Below are 24,614 nucleotides of genomic sequence, written 5' to 3' on the forward strand. Positions count from 1 at the left end.
GTTTTCCTGTTTTGTCATTAGTGTCTGTTTTCCGTAACTCTACAAGTGCTTATTCTTGGCCCAAATACTTTAAACCCCCCCCCAACCCTCTCCCCTTAAAAAAAGTTTTTTTAAGTGCTCCGCTGGGACTGAAACAAAGCAGCAACAATAGAATGTGTACTAATGCAATCCAGGTAACTCAATCCTGTTTCCAAACTCCAGCGCGGGGCTAATGACAGAGCTGCTGAGTCAAGTTTCTGCCACTGGCAGGTCACAGTCACCCCACTCCGTAGCTGCCATTTACCATTTACACCAAGAAACGCACTCAAACCGTTAACCCTATCTGCAATATGTTATATAGTTTTTTTGCCCAACCATTGGAGTGCATTGCTTACCCTCTGCTGGTCAAAAAGTGTGTCCAGGTACATACATCCGAACCTGGGAAAGAAATAACGATTTCCAGCCAGCGGGAAAAAAATGTGCTGGTTAAAATGCATGTGTTACTAGTTCATCGAATAACAGGCGAATGAACTCTAAAATCTGACTTTTCTAATTGGTTTCTGGTTTTCCACAAGCCAGCTGGCTAACTTTGGAGCTATTTTATAAAGATCCCTATGGAGCTACCAGGTTCTGGCTCTGAAAAATAAGCAAATAACTAAAATCAAAATTTTACTTGAAAATTGAATTGTTTTTTGTTTTTTGTTTTTTTTTCATTTCCAAATTTATCGTGCATGTTGTTGGTACTTATATAAATATTTTTTAAAAAAATTATAATCATAAAAAATAATATATATGTAATTTTGAAAATATTTTTGAAAGTATTATATGCATAATTATGCATAATTATTTTAGGTTTTTCTTACTTATTATTACATTTTTTCACAAGTATATGCATAATTATTTTATGTTTTTCTTACTATTTATATTCACATTAAAATTAGAGGATGTTTTTGTAATAATTATATTTGTTTTTAAAAGTTAAATATTTTTTTAATTTTAAATCAGGATTTCAGTTTATGAATTTAACTCTTTAGATTGTATTTACAAACATCTTAAAAAAGTAAAAGCGAATGGGCGATCTTATTAGTCTTTTGGGTTGAATGTAAAGGAAACTGGGTCGTCCCCCCCCCTTTATTTTTTTTTTATTTCTAAACAGAGGTAGACTGGTTGTGCTTTGAGAAGTCTGAAACCGTTCCTCCCCAAGGGAGGTTTTCACAGATTAATGCCTTGAATTGACCATTGGAACCTGATGACAGATATATTCCATAAACTGACTGGCAGCCACATCTACCAATTTGACTTATAATATATTCAATGCTCAAAGCATGCGTATACGACTTCACAAGCTCATTTACTTTGTATTTATTAGGCAAGGGAATTGTTGGTGTCAATGGGTTGCTAATTAATTGCCAGCATCTCATTCAAAGTGGCCACTAGAAGAATGGAAATGGCTCTGCAAGGTGCCTCTTCTCCCTTTAATAACAAAAACATTCTTCCCCGCAGCTACCTTGCATGGCGTGAAATAAGCAAAAGACGGTAATTCAGTTTTCAGTTCTCATGGACTCCAGAAATAATGGTGTAGAGAACACGACCACTGGTTACAAGGTTAAAAAAAGTTAAAAAAGTAAAGAAAAAAGTTGCTTTGTCCATGAATTCCCCTTAATCATTCTTTAAATATTTCACATAAAATAACAATAGTTTAGAATCTCATAAAACCAAATATAAACTTCAATGTGGAACCCAATGGATTGATGCCACCACAAAGGATCATGGGCGTCGTAGTTTTTAAAGGGCTGTAGATTCACAATTCACGTCCGATGCTCTAAAATAAGCAAAAATAATGCTTTCGGGGGATTTTGGTCACAAAAACATGGACCAGCGGTATGCAATGCTCTCTCCCAGCTCAAACAATCAACTAATATATGTTTAGTACATACAGTAAAGCTGATATTAAATCCAACTTAAATAAGAACACATAGGAAGTACATATATGTGTGTATGCTTTAATATTATAGTGTAAGGGGCCAGACCGGACCCCTCAAGCAGGTTTTGTGTAAAAGTGATCAGCTAATGGCGAGGGCCCGTTAAATTAAAACCATGGCCCATAGAGTCCAATTTCTTATGCTGAGTTTAGTTTAACTCACTTTAGGCAACTTTGATAAAGTAGAAATTAATTTGTGGCCGAGAATTGCTGCTGTAAAGAGGGTTTAGTTCCACTGTAATGCGTGGATTTCACTTAATTGGAGATCAGCAAATAAAACACAGATCGCGTGCTATCCAAACAGCGGTATTTATATAAAAATATATTAAATAACTGGGGCTGGTCTATATAGAAGCCTCAGCAGTTAAAGTTATAATTAGCCTCAAGAGATCCATGTGTTCCCTTCATAACACCATGTGCCGGTCCACAAAATGTGAATTCTTCACCAAATACAAATGCTTTACTATGTCTTAAGGAAACCCCTGACCTTTCAGCTTTAAAATATCAAATATCAACCACATGTCCCGTCTACTTACATTCATATAACATTAGGGAAAATCACAAAACTCTTCCATAGAAATCTAAAAGTATCTAAAAATACAAGGTATCACTATGATCGAGAAGATACTTCATGTCCCCTTCGTTACAAAATAGAACTTTGTAAAACATAAAAAGAATATATATATATGGACTAGTACAGAAAACCATGTGTCCTTTTTGTAAGAGGATGGGGGATGCAATTTTCCTTCGCAACATTAATTTCCTGTTGCTCAGATTGTGAACAGGAAGTGCTCTTAAAGGGATAGTACCATCTTAAAAAAAAAAGGAAGGGTCTACCTTATATCACTGAAACTGATCCTAAACATGTGGCAAAGCCTAACTGCTCTTTGAATTCTTACAGTTTAGATATTTTCTCAATTCTTTGTTTGTATGAATGAAATCCAAATTTTTAATTTCATAGGTGCCTTAGAAATTATGAACCCCTCAAAAACTTTATGTCGGCCTGAGTTTCCCAACACTTCCAGTCTCTCATTTCACTAACCCACTGAGGATACAAGAGTAAGGAACCAACAACAAAATCAGGATTAAAATAATTAAAATCATCAATACGAACATACACACGAATAATAGTATAAAAAAGAAAAGGTTTTTTTTAGCTTTAGTTCTGTTAAAATAAAATGGTTTTTTTTGTATCCAACTTCACAAATCAGTCAGACCCCTTACAGCAAATACTCTTGTCTATTTCCATAATGAAAGCAGCAGTGCCGGATTTATTTTAATATTTTTATTTTTATTTTTTAAAAAAAGAAAAAATCCTACCAGTCACGTAGGCTACTAAAAAAAATTTTTAAGCCATTTTTTTTTTGTAAAATTTGATGTATGGAGGGGCAGTTTAAAAAAAATGGCAATTAATTCCATGAAGGCAGGCTCCAGCTGCGTTGATCCTAGGTCCGCTGCTATTTTTTTAAAAACTATTTTATCCTGCACTGTTAGCCGCGTCATGATAAACTGGTTCAAGAATGGGCAAAAATTAATTAGCCGACGTCCCCAAGGGCAGGGTAGGTGTTGAGTGGCTGAGTGCTTTCACAGCTATTACTGCTTTGGCTACTGCTGCTTTCATATACATAATACCTGCTCCCGGAATGGCGCAAGGCAGGTGTTTTATTATAATGAGCCTTTTTTTTTTTTTTTTAAAAGACAGAAAAGAAATAAAAAAAAATAAAAAAATTCCGACCTGTCAATGATCACCGGGTCCGAGGGGGTCTCATTTCTGTTCCCACAGCTTTTCTTATCACAGCAGCGACTGTGGAGCAAAAAAGAAAAAAAGTGAAATACAATAGATTTTAATATGATGTTTACACTGCAGAGTCAGCTTTATTGAGACGGCGGGTTCATATTGCAGGGAAGCAATAAGACTGCGGTGGGAGAGAGCGAATGCTGTGTCGGAAAAAAGCCCATTACGGCCGCACAGGGGCTAATTACTATCAGTGGATTCTCTCAGCACAGCTGTCAGTTAATTAGCCGTACGCAGGTAAACCATAAACAATCCTCTCAAAATCCCGGAATTTTTTTTTCTGCTATTTTTCTTTTAAAAAAAATAAAAAATCCAGCAAATTTTGAACTTTTTTTTTTAAATACAAACCACTTATCATAATCCTAATCTTCTTTTAAAATGTTTTTAAAATAGCCCTTGATACATTCTAAAAAAAATATATATGTTCTTTTCTAACTTTTTTGTATTACTCTTATATTGATATCTATGAATTAATTCCCTCTGGGCTACAAAAAAAATCAAGCTGGCTACTAAATTAAAAAAAAAATGCCAAAAAAAAGTGAAACGTGAAAAACTTAAATCGTGAACTGGAATTAAATGGTTTTGGTCTGTAAATCATTTTTTGCCTTAAAAAAATAGTTAAAAAAGGGCTACGGGTCATACAGTCAGTATATTCCATAATTTTTCATGGTGATTGCTCTACATTTAGAATTTAGCATTGGTTTATTAATTGAATTTATTTTTACATTTATTAATTTTTAATTTATTAATTATTACCCTTAATTATTTGTCCACTAAAAGGCACCACTATATAAAATCAATCTACAGAATAAAAAAATAAATGGATGGTTTATTAGAATTTTTCAGTAAACACGACACTACTGGAATAGTTAAAGAATTCCTAATTTGGGTAAAATGTAAGTGCTGGGATAAAAAAAACTATAGTTCTTTATTACAGTGAGTTTATATGAAATAAATCTCTGCTCACAGCATTCTTCGATAAAAAAAAGTAATTTAGGAAAGTCATTAGTCTCGGGGGCTCGTAAGGGTGAAAGGGTTTGACGTATGATAAATATTATTATAAACTAGAGCAGCATTGGTTACAGCCAACAACATTTTTTGCATTAACAATACTTGTGAAGCTATGAATCTTACTCATATCTAAGCAGACTTAGAGCAAGCTGGAACCAAGGCTGAATCTTTATCACTCAACCTATGTTGAGGGTGCCCTTCCAAAAGTGGGTAGAAGGAGACAAGAGGTGTCCTTTTTACCATTTTTCTTATGTTATGACCCCATTCATCTTTGCATTCTCCACAAAAAAAAATCTTCTTTTAATTTATTGTAGTTTAGGTGACCTGAGTGTGTCCAGGGTTATCTGAGATGTAACTCTAGCACTAGCAAAAGAGACATTGAATTGTCCCTCAAGGACCGCAACCACATTAGATCTAATCCAGACATGAGTGGCCCTTAAAAGTGAGTCTAGAGGGATAAGCAATTATTCCAATTATGGTGTATTGTGCTTGGTCGCTTTGCACTCAACCGATTTTCCACTAGACACCTTCACCCTACTGAACAACCCAGCCTAACACCAACTCTCGCTCTATCACAAAAGGTTCCACAATGTTCTACCACATCTACTGTTGTACTTGATTACCAAGTGTCTCATCTCAGCACATTGAAACTGCAAAGTGGTTGGATTCTAACATATTATCTTGTTGAAGAGCAATTTGTTTTGTTTTTGTATTACTACAATAACTTGTGAGATGGAATGGACCTCACCATTGTAGCTGATCATGTGATACATTGACGACACCGCCTTCTTCCAAACCAGACTGTGCTGACTGCTTTATGGCAGAGTTTGTGTGGTCCTTGCCAAGTCCATCCTTTACACTTAATAAAGTGGACTTCACCGATTAATATGCGTTATTAATAATATATAATATTGAAGGAAAAGAAATGCAGGGAATTTGTGAAAACTAGACCATTTTGTTCTTAGGCGCAATAGTTGCGCGAGGCATGAGAAATCCCACCTATTAACTTAGTAAATCAAAACAGGGGTTCTCCCAGGAACTATGCCAACTGATCAATACTCTTATTTTCAGGTACGTATACAACCTACAGGAGGGCAAAACTTTCCATGTACTAAGGAATTCATATTGAGCTGGTGAACATGCCCAGATGAGATTATTCTATAAATCCTTGTGACATTTTTTAGTATTTTCATAAAACCTAATCAATGAAGGGCCAAAAGTCTTGAGGACCTATTAGATGCATTTGGAATTATTACCGTTGAGATGCATACATTTGAGTTTGGATAAATTTAAAGGAGTGAAAAGTGCTGATAGTCTTAACATATTTTGGTCTTCTTCAATGTTAGTTCATTGTTAAGGTGCTCCCTAGAAGAGGGTTCCTCCGTTATGCAGTTGAGGAACCCTTATTGCATCTGGATCCAAAGATCCATCCCATGAACACAGGTGGCAGGATTCTGATGGATCCACCTGTGTTCCTCACATTGTCCTGTGACCACGTGAGAAGATCCTGAAAACTGCTACCTAAAACATACGGCAGAGAAGCAGCACACTTGTAAAGGCATATAATACATCAAAATAAACAATGTCTAATTAATTCGCTTCTGGGAGGGAGGATTTTCACAAACGACCTCATGTGAGGTCTTACAGTCAAGCAAAATGTCTCTCTTGTTTTAAAAAAAAATCTAATTTTCTGTTTCTATTTTTTGCTAAACTATATCAGGAGAATGCAAAAATGAAAATAAAAATGGCCGTTGAATATCATTTATTTTGGAGCTAGAATTCATAAAATTATTATATATTTTTTTTTTTTAAATGCAACGCTGAGTGCCTTATCTACATTATCATTTCCAGAAATATTGATTTACTGATAAGTGAAAACATTCCGAATTAGAATGTGCCAATCGTTCCTGAGATACACTTCACCTGGCATTTTCTGGCTAGCCAATGAAATCACTCATAACACCGACCCCCCCATACCCCCCCCTCGGATCTGCATCTAAATTCATGGTGCTACCTATGGGTTAGCTTTAGTGCCCCATAAATTTGGCTCCTTTGTCACATAAATGCAAAGCTTTATTACCCTGTTAGTCTTGACAGAGAGCCCTGCAGAAAGTTGTTTAGGGATTAAATCTCCTAAAACATTTCCATTTCAAAACAGAGGGCTTTCACTATTTCATGTCTTCGACGGAGGAATTTCATCGTCGCAGGAACGCAAGCTGTCTCTCATACCATATGGCAAATGGCCGTAAATAGCAATTAGGTAGCCTGATTAATGGTGAGCGAGCTTTAATTTTATGCTTATAACCAAGGAGGCGTTTGAACTTCTCGTGCAAAATCAGCATATTCCGAGCATATTCCACCACCATGCCAGACAGAGGGGATCTTGGCCTTTCTTTGACTTACCATAAGGATAAAATAAAATATCTTGGGATGCGTTATCAATAAAAGATCAATTAAATCAAAATATGGCAGGTTTGAGTGCCTTCAAAGGATCAACGATGCTCTTCAATGAGTTCCTCCGCCGGTCTCCCTACGGCAATCGAGGGGTAAGGCAGCTAGAGAGAATCGGGCATTACCGGCAGCGAGTAGGTTAAAGTCATAGCGTCTTCGCTAGGTTGGAGATGACAGGTTTGTGAAAAAGGCCTTGCCCTCTTCTACATGAACAGTATCTTTTAGCGATCTGTAGGCAGCGAAGAAAAAATGGTAATCTCCGGCATTAGCCGCGTGACATTTTAAATATGGCTTTCCTGTCTCGAGTACGCTGTACAAATAACATAATTTGCCGTCAACGTTCTCGAGACTCTCCTGCTGCGTGCGTTTTTTTGTTTTTTTTTAATAAGAGGAGAAAACCTATTCCACCGGTGAAAGAGATGCCGTAGGAATGAGAAACAATACCTGAAGGCGGTAGATAAAACGAGACATGGATCTGACTGGGTGAGAATTTGGAGCTGTTTCACCCGGCGTTCTTCCAGGTTTTAGCCACAGAACCCATTGACACCGAAGTCCACGAGGACTTGGATTCACCACCAACGCCAACGATGGATATGCCATGTGCTCGCTGCTGTGTTCGACACAAGCTAAATGTGGAACCTCGAAGCTCGGTTGCTTTGATAGAACCCCCAAATGTTGAACCATTATTATGAACACGTTGCCACTTTACGGAGCCAGACAACAAAGACATGGTAGAACTTCCACCACCACCTCCCCCGAAACCAAATCTTACCTGCACATAATCTCATGCGTGAGAAGAACTCTGCACATTTCCGGGTTTTTATCCTGACCTTCATATACGATGGCCTGCAAGGAAATGTTGAGAACTTAAAGAGAAGCCGTAATAATGTACATAATTGGAGGAGAGAAAAGAGATAGAGGATATGATAGAAACATTTCTATGCATAAAGGGATATAACAAAGGATGGACGTTTATTTCAAAGGAGGAGAAATGTTAGAACAAGAAGTCATAATCTAAAACGAAAGGACCAAAAGCTTAAGTGTAATGTAAGGAAGGTTTCATTTACTATGGTAGTACATAGGTTCAACAGCCTCTCAGCAGAACAGGTGGTGGTTGATAATATGAGGGACCTTAAACATATACGTCTATCCTGAATCTAAGACCACCAAGACTGGTTAAAGTGTGAGTTTTAACGCATCCTAGGTAAGCCAAATGGTCCCTATCTACCAGATTCTATGTTTCTAACGATCTTATTAACAAGGTTGGTGAGAACATTGAGCATATGGGGGCCCTTTATTTCTTTGGCATACTGGAGTCAAGTATCCAAGGATCATGAACCTCTGTCTAAAACAGTTATTGACGCCCCACGGTGGTCTGAAGCCACCTAAAGATAACACACTTAGTCTCTCATCCCATCATTATCTGATAGATCATACTGCAAATTCACATTCTTACTGCACTGCAGCAGTAAAGGAGACGGTGAGGTTGGTGAAACTTCCCGGAAGACCATTATAACGATGAAGACGCGGAATTCCGATATCGCATGATAACCAACAATGCAGAAATCCCAATCAGCCGATATCACTAAAATACACGCTTTTCTTCAAAACATACAAAACGCCCTTGTATCTAAATATATACAAAAATATTAACCAATAGGAAGGAAATAACCAAGAGTTTGATTGTCATGTTCTTATAACCCAGTGTATATTTCTAGGAGACCTTCCATATCACCAGATTTGGTGGGGTTTTTTTGACGCCAAGCCAAATTTTCTTTACATTTATCAGCTTATTTTTCTTTACTTTAATAATCTTTTCTTTTTCCAAAACAGCATTCAATGATGAATACCGTATGTTTTTTTTCTTAAAGGTTCGTTGTAAGAGAGCGATGTCTCTGTAGCAGGCAGAGTGAAAGCTCTGACATTTCTTTCATGGGGTTGCTTTGCCGGCGCACTCATCTACTCTTCTCAGAGGCAACTAGGCCTGTCGACGGCAATTTTCCTTTCAGCTGAGACATCAGAGCATGGTAAAAACATGAACCTGTTGCACGTCTAGGGTCCCAACCGCTATAACGTGACATGTGTGTCTGTCTCCGTGTTTGTTACTCGTTGGCAAATCGTGGAATTACAATGTCAGACAAGTTCACAGAGAATCCACAAGTCAACTTGGTTGTTAAAGGGAAGTCTAAACATTAGGCAGAAGACATCTCTTCTTCTTGCATCTAGACTAGTTTTCGTTCAGAGGAATGCTAGGTGTTTGCAGATCCTTCCTAGAAACGCGTCGTCTTCCTAATGTTGCCTGTTTCATGTAATCGCAACCTTTTAGAATGTCAGACACGGCAGCCTGGTGGAACGTTACTGCTACGTGATCATACCTGCCTGCACTTCAGGCTAACATCTTTAGGAAGAAATAATTATTAGTTGGTTAGACCAGGTGATGAAGGCATTTATCTGAGGCATTGAGCCGGACCATCCACTGGTATAAAAAACAAGTTATTTGTAATGAAATCAAAAATCCAAGGTATTGAACGCCGGTTGTAGGTACTTCTGACGCGTTTCATCCAAAGTGCTAGACTTTCATAGGTACGCGTCCATCAACATAGATGATAGTTATATAGTGATATGTAAATGGAGGGGGGTGTAACCTCAACAACCCCCAATTATTGTTTTTACCCAGTGTAATCTGTTTAGGTTACATGCCCACTCTCATTTACATATTTAAATTCTGGGCTATATCTATATATTAGAGGGGCGCCTTCTTGATGCAGTTCCTTCAGGGCCCTGCCAGATTTTAGACGCCCCCCCCCCCCGGGGGTGAGACACTCAAGGGTTACATAGTAACATAGTTATATAGGCTGAATAAAGACATGCGTCCATCAAGTTCAGCCTTTCCTTTATCTGTTAATTTGTTGCTGTTGATCCAAAAGAAGGCAAAAAACCCCAGTTTGGCTCTGTCCAATTTTGCACTAACCAGGGAAAAAAATCCTTTTTGACCCCAAAATGGTGAAGCGCGGAAGGTTGGGGGCCTACCGACAGCATCATCCCGGCACAGCTGAGATGGAACGTTATACGCTGTTGGAATTCCAGAGTACTTGGAGTTCGATCAAACTGGCATCGAGATTCTATAAGAGGCGCCCAGACTGCTCTCCTTCTAAATTCTCTTTCAGTGAAGACAATTAGTGGCTTAATAAATGAATATTGATGTGTTTGCTTATATTTGCATTCGTGATAGATAGGTGTGTACAGAATGCACCTTCACAGAAAGAAGTGGTTCTATAAATCCATTTATCTCGATCCTCGTTAACATCGTCATTGCCGGAGCATACAGAATACTGTATAGAACTGAAGACACACTCTATTAATCCATGGGCAGGTAAATGTTCATTATATTAATACATTATTAATATTACAGAGGTGGAGGGAGCTAGATGAGCAAATGGCTCGTGGACAGGCAACGATGGTAGTCAAGCTTTACTGGACTCTAGCTCCCATAATGCTAAGCCTTATGTTACAGCCCCGGACAGCCTGCTGAATATGGATTTCGAACAAATTTAGTAAAGATGATACCTTTATTGCCATTTATCTGAATTGCATTAGATTGCAAGCCTTTGAGATCACTTAGGTCTCTTCTTCGGGCATATTGATTATAATCACAAAACGTCACCGTAGAGAGACGTGCGTCTGAATACTCTTCACATGTATCGTTTATAAACACAATGTATATATCATATACGGCAATATTTGTTATCGGGCCAGTTGTTTTTGTGGCGAGGCAACGAGAAAGTGTTTAAATATTTCCAGGGCAGTAAAAATGTTCGAAGCCGGTTAATCTTTTATGAAATACATTCGGTTATTTTTGTATAATTGCGTCTCTATTGATCGGAAAACTATTTTGTAGCATATTAGGTCGCCTATAAAATTAAAGAAGGTATTAAAACCATTGATAGCGGCCTTTAATTAGCCAATATCTCTTAAGAAGTTCTCCCTGACCCAGTAGACCGATAATTACCCCATAATTTACACTTAATATTCTTAGGAAGCCAATTGGGGTCGCTGCACTACTGTTCCTTTAAAGTGAATCTATCACATTTATATTTTAGGGTTCTATATGCTAAATAAGGTTACATAATAGTCTTTATAAGTTGAAATAATAGATATATATACATTAAAACCCACCTTATATGTGTATACCATAGGAGCAGCCATCATAACTGCATTTTCTATGGACCTGCATAATTAAGTTATCTCTCCCCTATTGTGAAGATGCTGATTGTTGTTGATTGGTTCAGGCAGCCTTTGTAGGGGCGGAGCGAGGAGACGAGAGACAGGCCAGGAAACTGATTAGATAATGCTAGCCGTGCCACATTTAGCCCCATATCTCAACTTCAACAAGGAAAATTAATGAAATCCTTTAAATACTTTAAATATTTCCAAAAAAAAAAAAATAGACTGATTGACAAACTAAAAAAGACAAGCTACAGGGAGCGGTAATAATAGGTCTAGTTACCCTTAATGCTTTTGACAAAAAGGGTTAAATCGAAATAATTCCAGCTAATCTGCACTGGATAAGCATTGTTGCTGCTGCAGAGCATCTTGGGTGGGAAAGGCAGTAAAAGATATTAATGTTCAAATAGCAGGATGCAGCTAACTGCCCTCCGTGCCAAGGGAACTATGCCGTATCTGCCCTCTTTCAAGGATAACATGGGCTGGTGGGCCTTACGCCTCCAGTGCCGGCTCATACCTCCGTGGCAGAAATAGAAAAGATAATTACCCTCTGTCTCCCAGGTCAACCAGCCTCCGGTGTCAGTAATTACCTTAAACAAGGCCTTGTGCGTGCGCAACCTCTGAACCAAACCCTTGTGCAGATACAGCTTAATCCTACTGTGTTACAGCTAATAAATGAATGTGTTTTTTTCCCTTCGTAGAACATTAATCTGCTTCTTTTCTCCTGAAAAAAACCATACATTCCTGCTACATTGGACGCTTTCCACAATAAATTACATAATGAAATTATGAATTCTGTACTTTTCCAGGAACGCAGAAACATCGTACAGCCAAATATTTAGTAAAACCCCTCACTATGAAATGTAAAATTCCTTACTGGTCAATTGTTCATTGTTCTGCAGGTACCTGAGGTGAGCATGGGCACAGGCAGGCTGTCTTTAGGGGCAAAGATGGCACAGGCAGGCTGTTTGGGGGTAAAGATGGAAACTGATAAGCTGTTTGATGGAAGAGAAGGCACAGGAAAGCAGTTTGGGGGCAGTGACAAGCTGCTTGGTGACAAAGATGGCACAGACAAGATGTTTGGGGGCACTGACAACCTGCGGGACTGGAATCACCACCAAATTTAGTAGACAACATCATTATCCCAAAAAACAATGCATTGAACCTCTAGAAATCCAGCACGCTAATCTAGACCACGATTAGTGGAATCTAGAAAGATGGCTGCTATGAATAACTCTCGTCTAGAAAGGTCGAAGAGTTCCATCACAGTCAAGTCAACTTAGCAGAGCTATGAGGACGTCACCGAAATGGTATTTTTTTCCAGGTTCTTTCGGGGTGATTCACAGTTATTGCCAGCTCTAGTTACAAAACTCAACTGCCGAGACCTGAGATACTAAAAATATCGCCTTGGCGAAAGTGGGAGTCATCATCACCCTCACGTGATACGGGGGGGAAAAAAGGGTAAATAAATCAGGATAGCTAAAATTCTCGCCCAATATCTAAAAAAAAAAAATCTGGAATCTGAAAAACTATATTTTTTTCCTTAAATTTCTTTTCAAAATATATATCTGAGATTTCAATTGCATCATTCTTTTCAGAAAGAGTACTTTCCTTTCGGAGGAAGTTAAAAGGCGTTTCATCATCAGAAGTCATCTGACTTGCAGATAAATGACTACAAAATGTCAAAGCTCCCAAGTGTCCCTGTTTTGGAGGAACAGTCCCTCTTGGGGGTCCATAGGATGCCCCTTAGGAGCTTGGAATGTTTGCTGGTTATGAGTGTATTGCAGGGTTCTACAGCACAATAATATGTATAGAAACAGCAGGAATTGGGTTGTTAAATTTGTAAATTTAATCAATTATTCTATTTCTTACTCAATTGAATAAATTGTTGTCAATCGGTCACAATGTTAACAACCCTCGGTGAAGTCACAGCGCCGGCTCTAATCACAGCTCCGAAAAGGGTCTCCCTCTTTGACCTTTTGAAATGTTTTAAGTCATGCTAAAACCTCACGTGCGAAAATACATACGTATTTAACGTGACGACTAGTTATGATGACTAGTGATGCCGTTAGTCTATTCCTAATTAAAAACAGGCCGATTTCCCAAAGGAGTTCACGCAAAGTGAATGGACCCATGGTTCCGTCCCGCAATGGTTTTAATTAGGGACACATTAAACAATGATGATTATTTTGATAGCACTCAGCTCACAGTTTTTGCAAGCAATTCTCCCCGAGGGCCATTTGCAAAAAGGCTCGATAGGGTGATCTCATACTTAGTACAGACCTCGATGACATCATCCACACACATACACAGCTAGCAGCTCAAGAGAAATAAAGCACTAAACTAATATCATACAGCGTTCCCAATCTAGAACACACAAAGGCTCAAATTACCAGCTGGAAAACAGAGATTCAGTGAAAGTGTGAAAAACAGGGCCCCTGGAAATAAAAAAAAGTGGCTGCAGTAAAATGCATGTGTTTCTGCTCACAGCTCTGAATTCGATGTGTATGCTTCAATTCAGCATTATTGCAGATGTTTGAAGGAATGCCTGGGATGACCCCGATTGAAGGTCAAAGATGAAGGTCAGAGGTGGGTTCAATATGTTGATTTCCATGAACCCGATGATGCTAAAAACGACAAGTTTATTTGCATATTGGTTTGATTGACCTGAAAGGGGTCACACCTTAAAAAAAAAAAACCCCACATAAAAACCCAAATAATATAGAAAAAAGCTGAGCTTTGAATAAGCCGGGGAAGTGTGTTCTCAAATAAAGCACCTCTACAAAATTGCTTGAGTGTTAGAATTACTGAAGCCAGGTCTTACAAAGAGAGAGTAGATATGTGCGTGTGCGCGTGAATGAGACCTTATATGCATGCATATCTCCTACTGTCTCACTTCCTCCTCAATCGCCAAATAGATTGTAAGCTCACCAGAGCAGGGCATTCTTCTCCTTATGTACCAGTATGTTTAAATGTGTGTTAATATCATTTATAATTAAATATTATGTGCATATGAATACCGTTTAACTTCCTATTATAAACCTTCCGATATATTATTTTTTACCCCTAATATTTATCCATATATGTGATACTTTGTATCGTATGATTTAAAAGTCACATTATGTTTGTAATTTCGTGGTCCGCAGAATATAATACAATTAATAGCTGGAAATATTCTATTCTATATTCCGATTCCATATATCTGTTTTGGGGTTTTTTGGGGGCTGGGTAAAAATCAGAATATCATCACGGGATTAAAAAAAACCAAATCTTTGCTAATATGTTCAATTTTTTTATTTTTTTTTTAAGGTAGTTCAAACAGCTCTGGCGTAAATATTCCAGAACAAATGGCAGTAGGCAATACAAGAGGGAGCAGTTGGGCTGCCAGACTGGGAATGCATTGGACCATCTGGCTCAGGCAGACTCTCCAAAATCCGCAGCTTTGTTTTCACCCCAGAATCCAAACAACACATTTTCCACTATGATGAGTTTACATTTTTTTTTTACCCTTCCTCCCAAAACATGGTTCTTGATCATGCATGCAAATTCCAAAGTTCGTCGATTCGTTATAATTATATTAATATAAATTCTTATTCGCACACACACACGCACACCAAAAAAAAAATCTGCTTTTTCCAAAAGATAATAAAAAAAAGGAAAGATAAAGTCTTGGGTGAAAATATCTGAATATTACAATTCTGGTTTTATAATGTAATCTCCGATAATCCACAATAACAGAGCACGCTCCTTATGTTTTGACAAGTATTGCACGGTCATCACAATGTCTTTTTGGTACAATCAGAAACATCCCCAAAGGGGACATTAACTCTTTGTGTCCATAATAGGTCTTCTTTACAGAAAAGGGTTAAAATAAAGTAAGAATATATATATATATATATATATATATATATATATAAATAAATATATGTTTGCTGGAATCATTAACATTTGAGTTATGTGTCATTCGGTCAAAAATGCATTTTAGTGTCTTAAGCGTTAATTCTAAACCGCATGGCTATTTTAAGATAGAAATTTGAAAGCATATCCATTATAAAGGAAAGGTATATCAAGAAATGTTTAACTATATCCCTAGAATTTGTATTCATTTTTCTTTTTTCCTCCCTTCATTGACGCTGAGCCTAACCATAAAAAAAAGCCCTTGTTTTCCCCCAAAACGAGCAACCAAATATCTTTCCAGCACTAACAGCAGCAGCCGTAGACCTACATTTCTTTTTAATCTATATTTTGTGATTTTATAGCATGCCCCCCTACTGACTGGTGGAGGCTATTAAAAACATTGTTACCTTAATGGCCTAACACAAGTTTTACAAGACATTCTGGCAAATTAAATAAAGTTCAGATTATTCTGACGTACGCGTGTGTGTGTGTGTGTGTGTGTGTGTACGTGTGTGTGTGTACGAGTATGTACTTACACACACACACACACATATATAAGTAATAACTTAAAGCAATGCTCTCTGTAGACCCTGAAACAAAAGTTGACAGGCCCTAGAGCTTATAATTGCATTTCATGTCTGTCTGTTATCTATTAAAATATCACCACCACCATGAATTCTAAAATCACATTTGGATACGTTTATGTATCACACAACCTCTATCCTCTACAACAAATACCCTATTAAGAGGATCAGAATACATATTTCTTTTTTTTTAATTATTATTATTATTATTATTATTATTATTATTATATCCTTTTTTGTATATATATTTTATTTATTTTTTTTATTTTTTTTTTTAATTTATTTATTTTTCTGTCTCTTGGTGGAAATGGGGCCAGTAATTACTCCTAGCACAGTGTAGCTCTTTTCTCTGCTCTGTTCTTCTGCACAGATAACTTTCCAGGTTACAATCTCATGTAATATGCATCCAGAGTTGCAGCTTCTCGCTGCATTCTGCTGTTGCCACATCTGTCAAGTCTCTCTGTGGCACTGATTTCAGGAAGAAAAGAAAAAAAAAAAAAAACACAAAAAAAAAGTCTTCTGCTCCATTTAAAATTTTAGCATTTGGTTCAGCAACCATAATTGCATATGTTCCTATCACTGCGCCTAAACATAAGGAATTTTTTATTATTTACTTTAATAGCGTTTTCTACTATTTTTCAAAAGTACTGTATTTGGCTTTTTTATTCGCACAAAGAAGCTCACTGAGTGTTGGATAATGTTCCCAGATCAAGGGGTCAAACATTGCCTTAGGATAGTTTGCTATAAAAAAAAAGTTGTAAAAAAAAAAAAAAAAAAAAAAAGGGGGTTTTGTTATTCACTGAATAAATTAAAAGGGGTTATTTTGTATTATTTTAACACAGGAGATGATTAGTCGAATTACAAGAAAAATATCTGAAAATTGTAGCAGCTTTTTAAAACTTACAATAAAGAATAAAACTCTCTTAAAATCCCATTAAGTCAAAACTACAGTACAGCGTTAGTAAATTAATTTCTATATAATATACTAAAAAATAAACTAAAAAATAAAATGTTATATGGCATTTCAGTAGAATTAAATAGACCTTAGCTATATATCATATATTTCTAATAATGAATTTTATTTTGTATATAAAATATATAGTATAAAGTTATTGGTTGTACAGTTTTATTATTTTTTTAAGTATTTATTTTTTTCTTACAGTTTTTCATTGCCTATTTTTAAAGTGCAGCTATGAGAACATAATTAAAAAGGAAGCAGTCTAAGATTATATGAAGTAATTTCCCAAAAAAAATTATACTTATGTATTAATTGCTAAACAAGCTGTTCGGTTATGCTGGATAACCATAAACAAATATGTTTAAAACATTACGAGAGATTTAAAAGAAAAAAAAGAAAAAAAAAAAAAAAAAAAAAAAAGGAAATGCCTTAGTTGAGTGTCTGCTGCAACTTAGATCCAAAAATACAATATAAGTGCACAACATTGGCAGGAAGGAAGGAGTTACTATGACAGAGAGGTGCTGTATGAAAATATTTTTCGGGAGGAAAAAAAAAAATAACAAAAAAAAAAATTATATATATACGTTAGGTAAATGCCAATACAATAAAAATAATAGATTATGTTCCCACATATGGAGAACTTGTAGGTGAGCCATTAGAATTGTGCCCTGGTATATATCTTTAAACACTATAGAGATAGGGGAGATCTTGAACAGGCTCTGGTATGTTGGTAGCGATCATTCTCTGGGGCCTGTTAGTCTGACATGTATCCATTAGCTGTATATGAGCACTTGTGGGTAATAATAACCCCCCCTGTGCTTCCGTGCAGAATGTCATCCTTGATTGTAAACGCAATATGGGCACAGATTATTGAGAAACACCAAAATATACAGGCTCGTTAGAAACTATGAGATTTACCCAGGCCGTATGATGGGATATATTTTGCCAATGATTGAAAATATCTGATAGTACGTCTATGGCAGCCGAATGCATATGGGTCCATGGCATGCTGATTGCCAAGGGGTTAAGAGGGAGTCTGACCCTAGACATCTGTTCAACCTGATGCCTACATGGACCATGTGGGAGTGAGCAGCAGGGGATATATAGCTCAGAGCACAATGCATTCACCAGTCTCTCTGTGACACTCTATGTGTACAAGGTTCACACAGGGGCCTTATTACCCATGCCAAACACATTAGCACCGAACTGTTCATCATGGCTTATTAAGGAATAGCGACATAGCTACAAACTCAAGGCCAAGCCAACCAGTCTTGGAAGCTTACAACAGCTGATTGCTACTGGTCATGCCGGGCATGCCTTGATCTCTCTATACCACCAAAGCTGACACCCAGCTCATAAGCATGGTAAAGAAGCTAATATTATTACCATGGGGGCATTTAGGCCAACAGAACATCCTCCGAACAAAACTGTCTATTACCATTGTTTGGTGTCACTGGTCGCAGATAAACAGTCAGTCCAAAGCAGATTCACATCCAACAGAATCACCATGTCTTCATCAGTGTTATATTACAAGGATATCCTCAAATAATTGCACACACGTGCACTATTTAGCCATATTTCTCCCCGTATACACAAAAATCATGATATTCAGCAGCATACAGCCTTTTCACAAACAGTGTTTGCTGGGGTAAGCGTGAGCTGGTATCACATTGTCCACAAAACCACCTTAATATTGCACCAATCTTAATCCTAATGACCACAAACAATACTTTATTAAGAAAAAGTGCATTTACAATTTTATGGGCAAAGTTTGTTCACAATTGGGGAAAAAAAGGTTTGAAAACCATACCTGTTTTGTCATTGAGTCTATTAAACGAACATAAAAATCCTGTTCTGTTCTTATACCTGAAAAATAGAAGGGTTGTGATGAAATCAAAGTAAAAAAAAAAAAAAGAGAAGTGCGAATATTATAAGCAGTTGGGTCTTGGGTCAATTATCCATACAAGCAAAGTGACTATATATATATATATATATATATATATATATATATATATATATATATATATATATATATATATATATGTCTCTAGCTCATTCATATATTATGATTTAACAAACAATTATTTTGTTCTATGTATTGATAAAGAATCCTTCAGTATGTAATGGGTATTATAGGCAGCTCTTATAACCTATTACCTGTTTCATATATATATATATATATATATATATATGTGTGTGTGTGTGTAAAAATGTATAATTTGGAAACATTTTATAAGGGTATGGACCAAAGAACAGTGTGGCTGCTTGGCTTAACCCTTTACATGGCAAGTAGACTTTGCAATGCCTTGCTTTTTCCATTAAGGCATTAAAGACTTACAGTGGTGAAAAAGATCCCCAGCAAGGAAAAGGTTAATGATATAGTTCAAGAGGGGAATTTGTCCAGCACAAAGGGGCAAGTGATTGTACTCTCATCTCATAATCTGACATGTCACTGGTGGATTTACATGTCATTAAAAAAATGAATGTAGTTCCTTTCAAAGCTATTATCACCCCCTCCACTGACTCTATAATATTTCATCATTATATATTTTAATGACTATATTGAGTAGGGAGCATTCGGTAACCTGGTAATCAAGAGTTAATTAATACAACAGGTCTACATTAAACAACGTTTATTTAAATTTTTTTTTAAAAACATTAAAAATGGTTTCCGTTTTAACCCTTTAAGTTCCAGAAGGAGGCTAAAGCTTTGCAGAAGAAAAACAAAACAGCCAATTTTATTTCTTTAAAAAAAAAAAAAACGTTGTAATAATATTTTTAGGACTGTAAAATAAAGCTCCTCGCATCCCCAGAGCCATTTCAGTGAATTATGACATTTTATTTTACTGATGTGAAAGCCAGTAATTCTTCATATCATTATCAGGCCAGCCAAGAATAATATCAGCGTGCCCTGCCTTATAATTCTTCATGTTATGTCTAAAATAAGGAAACTTTAAGTAAAACAACTTTTTATCACCCCCCCCCCCCAAAAGCCATTCGGTCCCGAAACTGTTAATTCGGACCAGAAACACATTAGGGCTTCCTCTCTTGATACATTGTAGCATTTACCTCTTCAGTGCCACAGTGCTGATAAATATTGGCACTTTTATGGTTAAAGAGAGATTCAGGACTTCATCAATATTAGAAAAGAACCTTTTAATTGTGATATATACATAGAATAAGATTGTATCGTTATTATTATTATTATTATTATTATTATTAACAACACATATACATGAGGATATTCAATAATAAAAAATGTTTTCAGTATTTTTTGTCAGTAGCTTTTTTTTATCAGTATATTTATCATTTTATTAATTATATGTAAAGTTATAAGATGAGATACTCACCATTACTATATAGAAGCTGCAGGCGGTAATGTATTCCATTATTAGTTTTTTCACTGCTGGTTTCCTGGTTTCCAGAAGAAAAAACAAATTGAAGCTAATTATTTGAGATAGGAGAACAATAAAATATATATAGTGGGCATTCTATGAGTTGATTAAATAAACCATATTAAAGTTATTTCTAGATCTTAAAGAAGGTACTTTGGGGGATACACAGGGTTAATGATAGCAGTCTATATTTTCTGGGGGTTAATTTTATTTTGTTTTTGTTTTTAATAAACAAATTAAAATAAAAAATATAACACATTTCATATTTATGTATAAAGATTACATTTGAAGGGTTGTGGCATGTGTTAAAATAAAAGCCATCATGTCTGATAAATATTTAATCAGAACATTTGGGATTTTAACTGGAGTGGAAAACATATATTTTTATGATGTCATCAAAAATTCAAGCTTGTTTAGAATTCAGAAGAATGCGTTGATTTCCGGTACGTTTTTACGGTGAAACAAGCCGAAGGGGTAACATTGTAACATAGAAATGTAACGCGTCTTAATTGTACGCATTGTATGGATCAAGGGGAAGTTTGGTGGGCCGAATGGATTACAACAAAAGTTGATTATTTTTAGGATCGATGAAGATTAATCTTACTTTTAACCCTAGATGGTATAATAATAGCGTTTCTATTTTATCTGGAAGCGCTATTTCCCAGCTGGTGTTTTTGGGGTTTAGAGAGGGTCTGATCATTTCACGTTTTGGGGAACAATGAATGGTTAAGTCCCCTTTGGTGGCCCTCAAGCCAAGCAGACTGTTTTAAGGTGATCTGGTGGCTGTTGTCCCCCCTCACCTTCTCCTTCTCCACGAAGCCCACGAATGCTGTCCTTTCTATTTCCACGGGCTGCCCCTGTCGGTCGTACAAAGCCAGGACAAAGTGGAAAAAGTTGGACTTTCTCAGGTTGGATGGTGGTTGCTTTTCAAAATGTGCCCTGGCCAGACCCACACCACTGCAGCCAAAAAAAGTAGGGTTAGATTTGGAGAAGGCAACCTACCCCACAGACACATGAATAACCATTTGGTAGCCCCAACTCCATGAATCCCACATAGTAATAGTCATATATAATATATGCTGCTAGGTATATAGATGTGCTACTGGGACCTACAACATGTCCAGGTGAAGATCAAGCCTCTAACATATCACCTTTCATTCATTACTCCATCAATGAAAGTCCTAATGGCCTTCAACACAATCCTTAGATTTCCCTTATTCTGCTGCATTAATATTTTTCTTGTAATATTCATATTTTAGAGATCTCTTCATCCACAGAATATCCCACTAGTCCAATTTTGTACTTCTACTCTGTATTTACAACAAAAGTCACCCCCTACAGGCTTTAGTACCCCCTAATGGGCTGACACCAGTTCCCCTCCAACCCTGTCTACATTTTCAATTCCCTAGCCCAAAGTGACCCAAAACACATTTAATTTATATCACCCACCTCACACAATCCCAAAGTCATATAACATTTCTTCCATGATTGTCCTTTCCTATGATTTAATACCTTCCATAAAATTTCTTCCCTGCATCCTATATCACCATGTAAAGCATGTACTTGTTCTCCTCCACATAAAATATTAACCCTTGGACTTTATCTTGCATTTATCTTTTTTTTAGTTTGGGTTCCATTCATGTCATAAATTTTCAGTACAAATAATTTAAGTAATGATCACAAACTATCAGGTTTTTGCAAACTATGCCTGTTAGAAAAAAATGCTGCCATATTTGACAATTTCCACATTCTCATGAAACTAATTCTAATTGAATTCATTTTCTTTCCCTGATCATAAAAGTTTGTTTATTTGCGGATTGTGGTTACAGAACTTATTGGAAACACATTTTTGTATTTTCACAAAGCTTACAGTATATAAACTCCACAATTTGAAAATTAAACCATATCTTATTAATTAGGATCCTTAGCTAATTTTTAACTGGAAAAAGTGTTAAATCTAGATAAGAAAAGGGAACCTTAAACTTTTGGTTCTGTTATGTATCTCTGTATAGATTCACTTATTCTATGTATAAAAAATAAATATTACATTATCATCAGAGGTTAAAACGATTTAATTGTTCAAAGTTTATAAGGAATATTTGAAAATGTAATATATATATATATATATATATATATATATATTTATAATATTTATATATATTGAGAATTATGTACCTAAATATGTGAAATGTTTTGACAAGCATTGTTAAAATCTGTTTGCAAATAGGGATACAATTAAACTAAATTTATGGCAACTATGTAATCATATTACATTCTCCTACCTGTCATCTATCTATCTGATCCATACGTATATACATATATGTACACACACACATACATATATATATATAGGCATATATATTTTTTTATGTATTTTATGATTAATTTTACATTATGTAAAACCTTTATCAGACCCAGGAACTGAAGAGATCTCACCTACTGTGACCTACATTCGCCGACTTTTATTTCTTCTTATAATATATAATTAGTCATTATTTGTATTAAATCAGTTAAAAAGGCGAATATTGGGTTTTTTTTAATTATCGGCCCTGCTAATAGACAATAATAAATAATAATAATAATATTAAAAAGTTTCTAAAAGTCCGGATTTAAGCAGAACTATTTAAATTGGAAGTTTGAAGAAAGGTAATGAGATAGATATAGATAGATATATTGGTAGACAGATGATAGATGATAGATAGATAGATAGATAGATAGATAGATAGATAGATAGATAGATAGATAGATAGATAGATAGAACTTTGTTTTTAAAATTATAAATGAAAGTTTATCAAAATATATATAAAAAGTCCTGGGTTACTAGATGCATGGCTGGGATGGATAGATAGGTAGATAGACAGATAAATGGATAGACAGTTTTATTGATAGATAGATAGATAGATAGATAGATACATAGATATCGTATACAATGATGGAGTTGGATCCAGAGTTAGCTGTTGATGGTATTTATATATATATATATATATATATATATATATATATATATATATATATATATATATATATATACAGCAGATTCCGTAGCGCTGTTACTATAGTATAAAATCATTTAAATGGTACTCGGTATAAGTTTCTTTAAATTGACCTAGAATTGTATGGTTAGGAGGGAGCCAGACCCCTCAGGTCAGCACCATGGATACCCAGGGGTAGTCCCTGCACACTCTTAGCCCGGTCTGTCCTACCTCTGGGCGGCTGTGTTTGCATCCAGCACCCCGGCTCCTTGCATCCAGGTCCGGACAGCGTTCATCCCGCTGCTTAGGGGCTCCTCCTTCATGCTGCTGCCACTTCTCTGGATGCTTTCCTGAATCCCAAACATGAAAACTGGCTTCTTTCCCCCCCACCTCTCTCTTGATTCCCCCCAAAAAATGTCCCCCACACACCCCCTTACCCCAGTCCCTCTCCCTTCTTCAAGGGAGAAAAATAATAATATTAATAATAATAGTGCCAAAAAGAAGAATAAGTAGCCCTGGGGATCCAAACACCAGCAAAGGAGGTCTCTGTGGCTGGCTTGCAAATCCAAGGCAGGAGGAGCCGCAGGGAGATGCTAGGGTTTGCAGGGAAGGAGGTCCAGGTCCTCCAGAATGGGAGCAAACAGATGATGGGCAACAATCACAACAGCAGAATCACAACCACCACCAGCAGAATACGAAGAGGACTTCCTGGTGGGAGTTTAGGAAACAATAGGATGAACTTGAGACGCCACCAAAAAATCAAATGTCATCTTCTCATCAGGACAACCAAGTGCTTCATCCAAGAACAGTTGCGGGGACCTCTTCTTGTCTCCTTTGTAAGTAGAGAAACAATGTATCAACGATCAGGATGCAGGCATTCTAGTAGGATTCCTGACTCGGTGGTCCTCTTGCAATCGGTGGGCAGGGGTGATGGTACTTTGCAGTTCTCTTGCTTTACTAAAGAGACCTTGGAGCGTGAAGTCAGGGAGGAGGGGAGATGGTTGTCTGCCTGTGGACTGGAGAGACCCTAATAACCCTGGTTTGGGGTAATGGAGTGAAGGATGCTTGCAGGAACCCCCTGCCTGACCTGGCTCTGTATCTCCTTCCCAGTGGAATCCACAGTAACTATCCCCAAACCTACACACGAGCCCACTATCTCCCTTAGGGAGAGGGCGTTAGATGCTCTGCTAGCCGTGCCCAGTTATTTGCATACACCCTTTCTTCCTCCTCACAACCAGCCAATAGCAGGCTGATCCTTAGTACAGACCCAGCCTCAACCACACCTCTTCTCCTTTCTTCCATTGCAAGCTGAGAAAGTTGCTTGTTCTTGAGAGTGTGTAAGGGAGCAGCTCACTAATACCTATTGT

The 24,614-nt window shown here is 36.7% G+C and overlaps 1 protein-coding gene across 15 annotated transcripts in view; it reads right to left on the reverse strand.

Annotated features, from left to right (window-relative positions):
• LOC149287250 (transcription factor COE1-like) overlaps positions 1–23,612 on the reverse strand; it is a 161,935-nt gene extending 138,323 nt beyond the window's left edge. For 14 of the 15 annotated variants that reach the window (XM_089493107.1, XM_089493115.1, XM_089493112.1 and 11 more), the window contains exons 1-6: positions 23,479–23,612; positions 21,076–21,232; positions 20,231–20,294; positions 18,691–18,746; positions 7,990–8,063; positions 3,696–3,764 (exon numbers count right to left, since the gene is read on the reverse strand). In XM_089493107.1, the coding sequence (XP_089349233.1) occupies positions 3,696–3,764; positions 7,990–8,063; positions 18,691–18,746; positions 20,231–20,294; positions 21,076–21,232; positions 23,479–23,612 (554 nt within the window). The remainder of the gene's footprint in view (positions 1–3,695; positions 3,765–7,989; positions 8,064–18,690; positions 18,747–20,230; positions 20,295–21,075; positions 21,233–23,478) is intronic. The other variant, XM_089493109.1, reaches the window with a different exon arrangement.
• Positions 23,613–24,614: the final 1,002 nt, after the last annotated feature.

Source organism: Sceloporus occidentalis, unplaced genomic scaffold (genome assembly GCF_023333645.1).
Source record: "Sceloporus occidentalis isolate IW3139 unplaced genomic scaffold, rSceOcc1.0.p SCAF_62, whole genome shotgun sequence".
In the NCBI taxonomy this organism is placed as follows: Eukaryota; Metazoa; Chordata; class Lepidosauria; order Squamata; family Phrynosomatidae; genus Sceloporus; species Sceloporus occidentalis.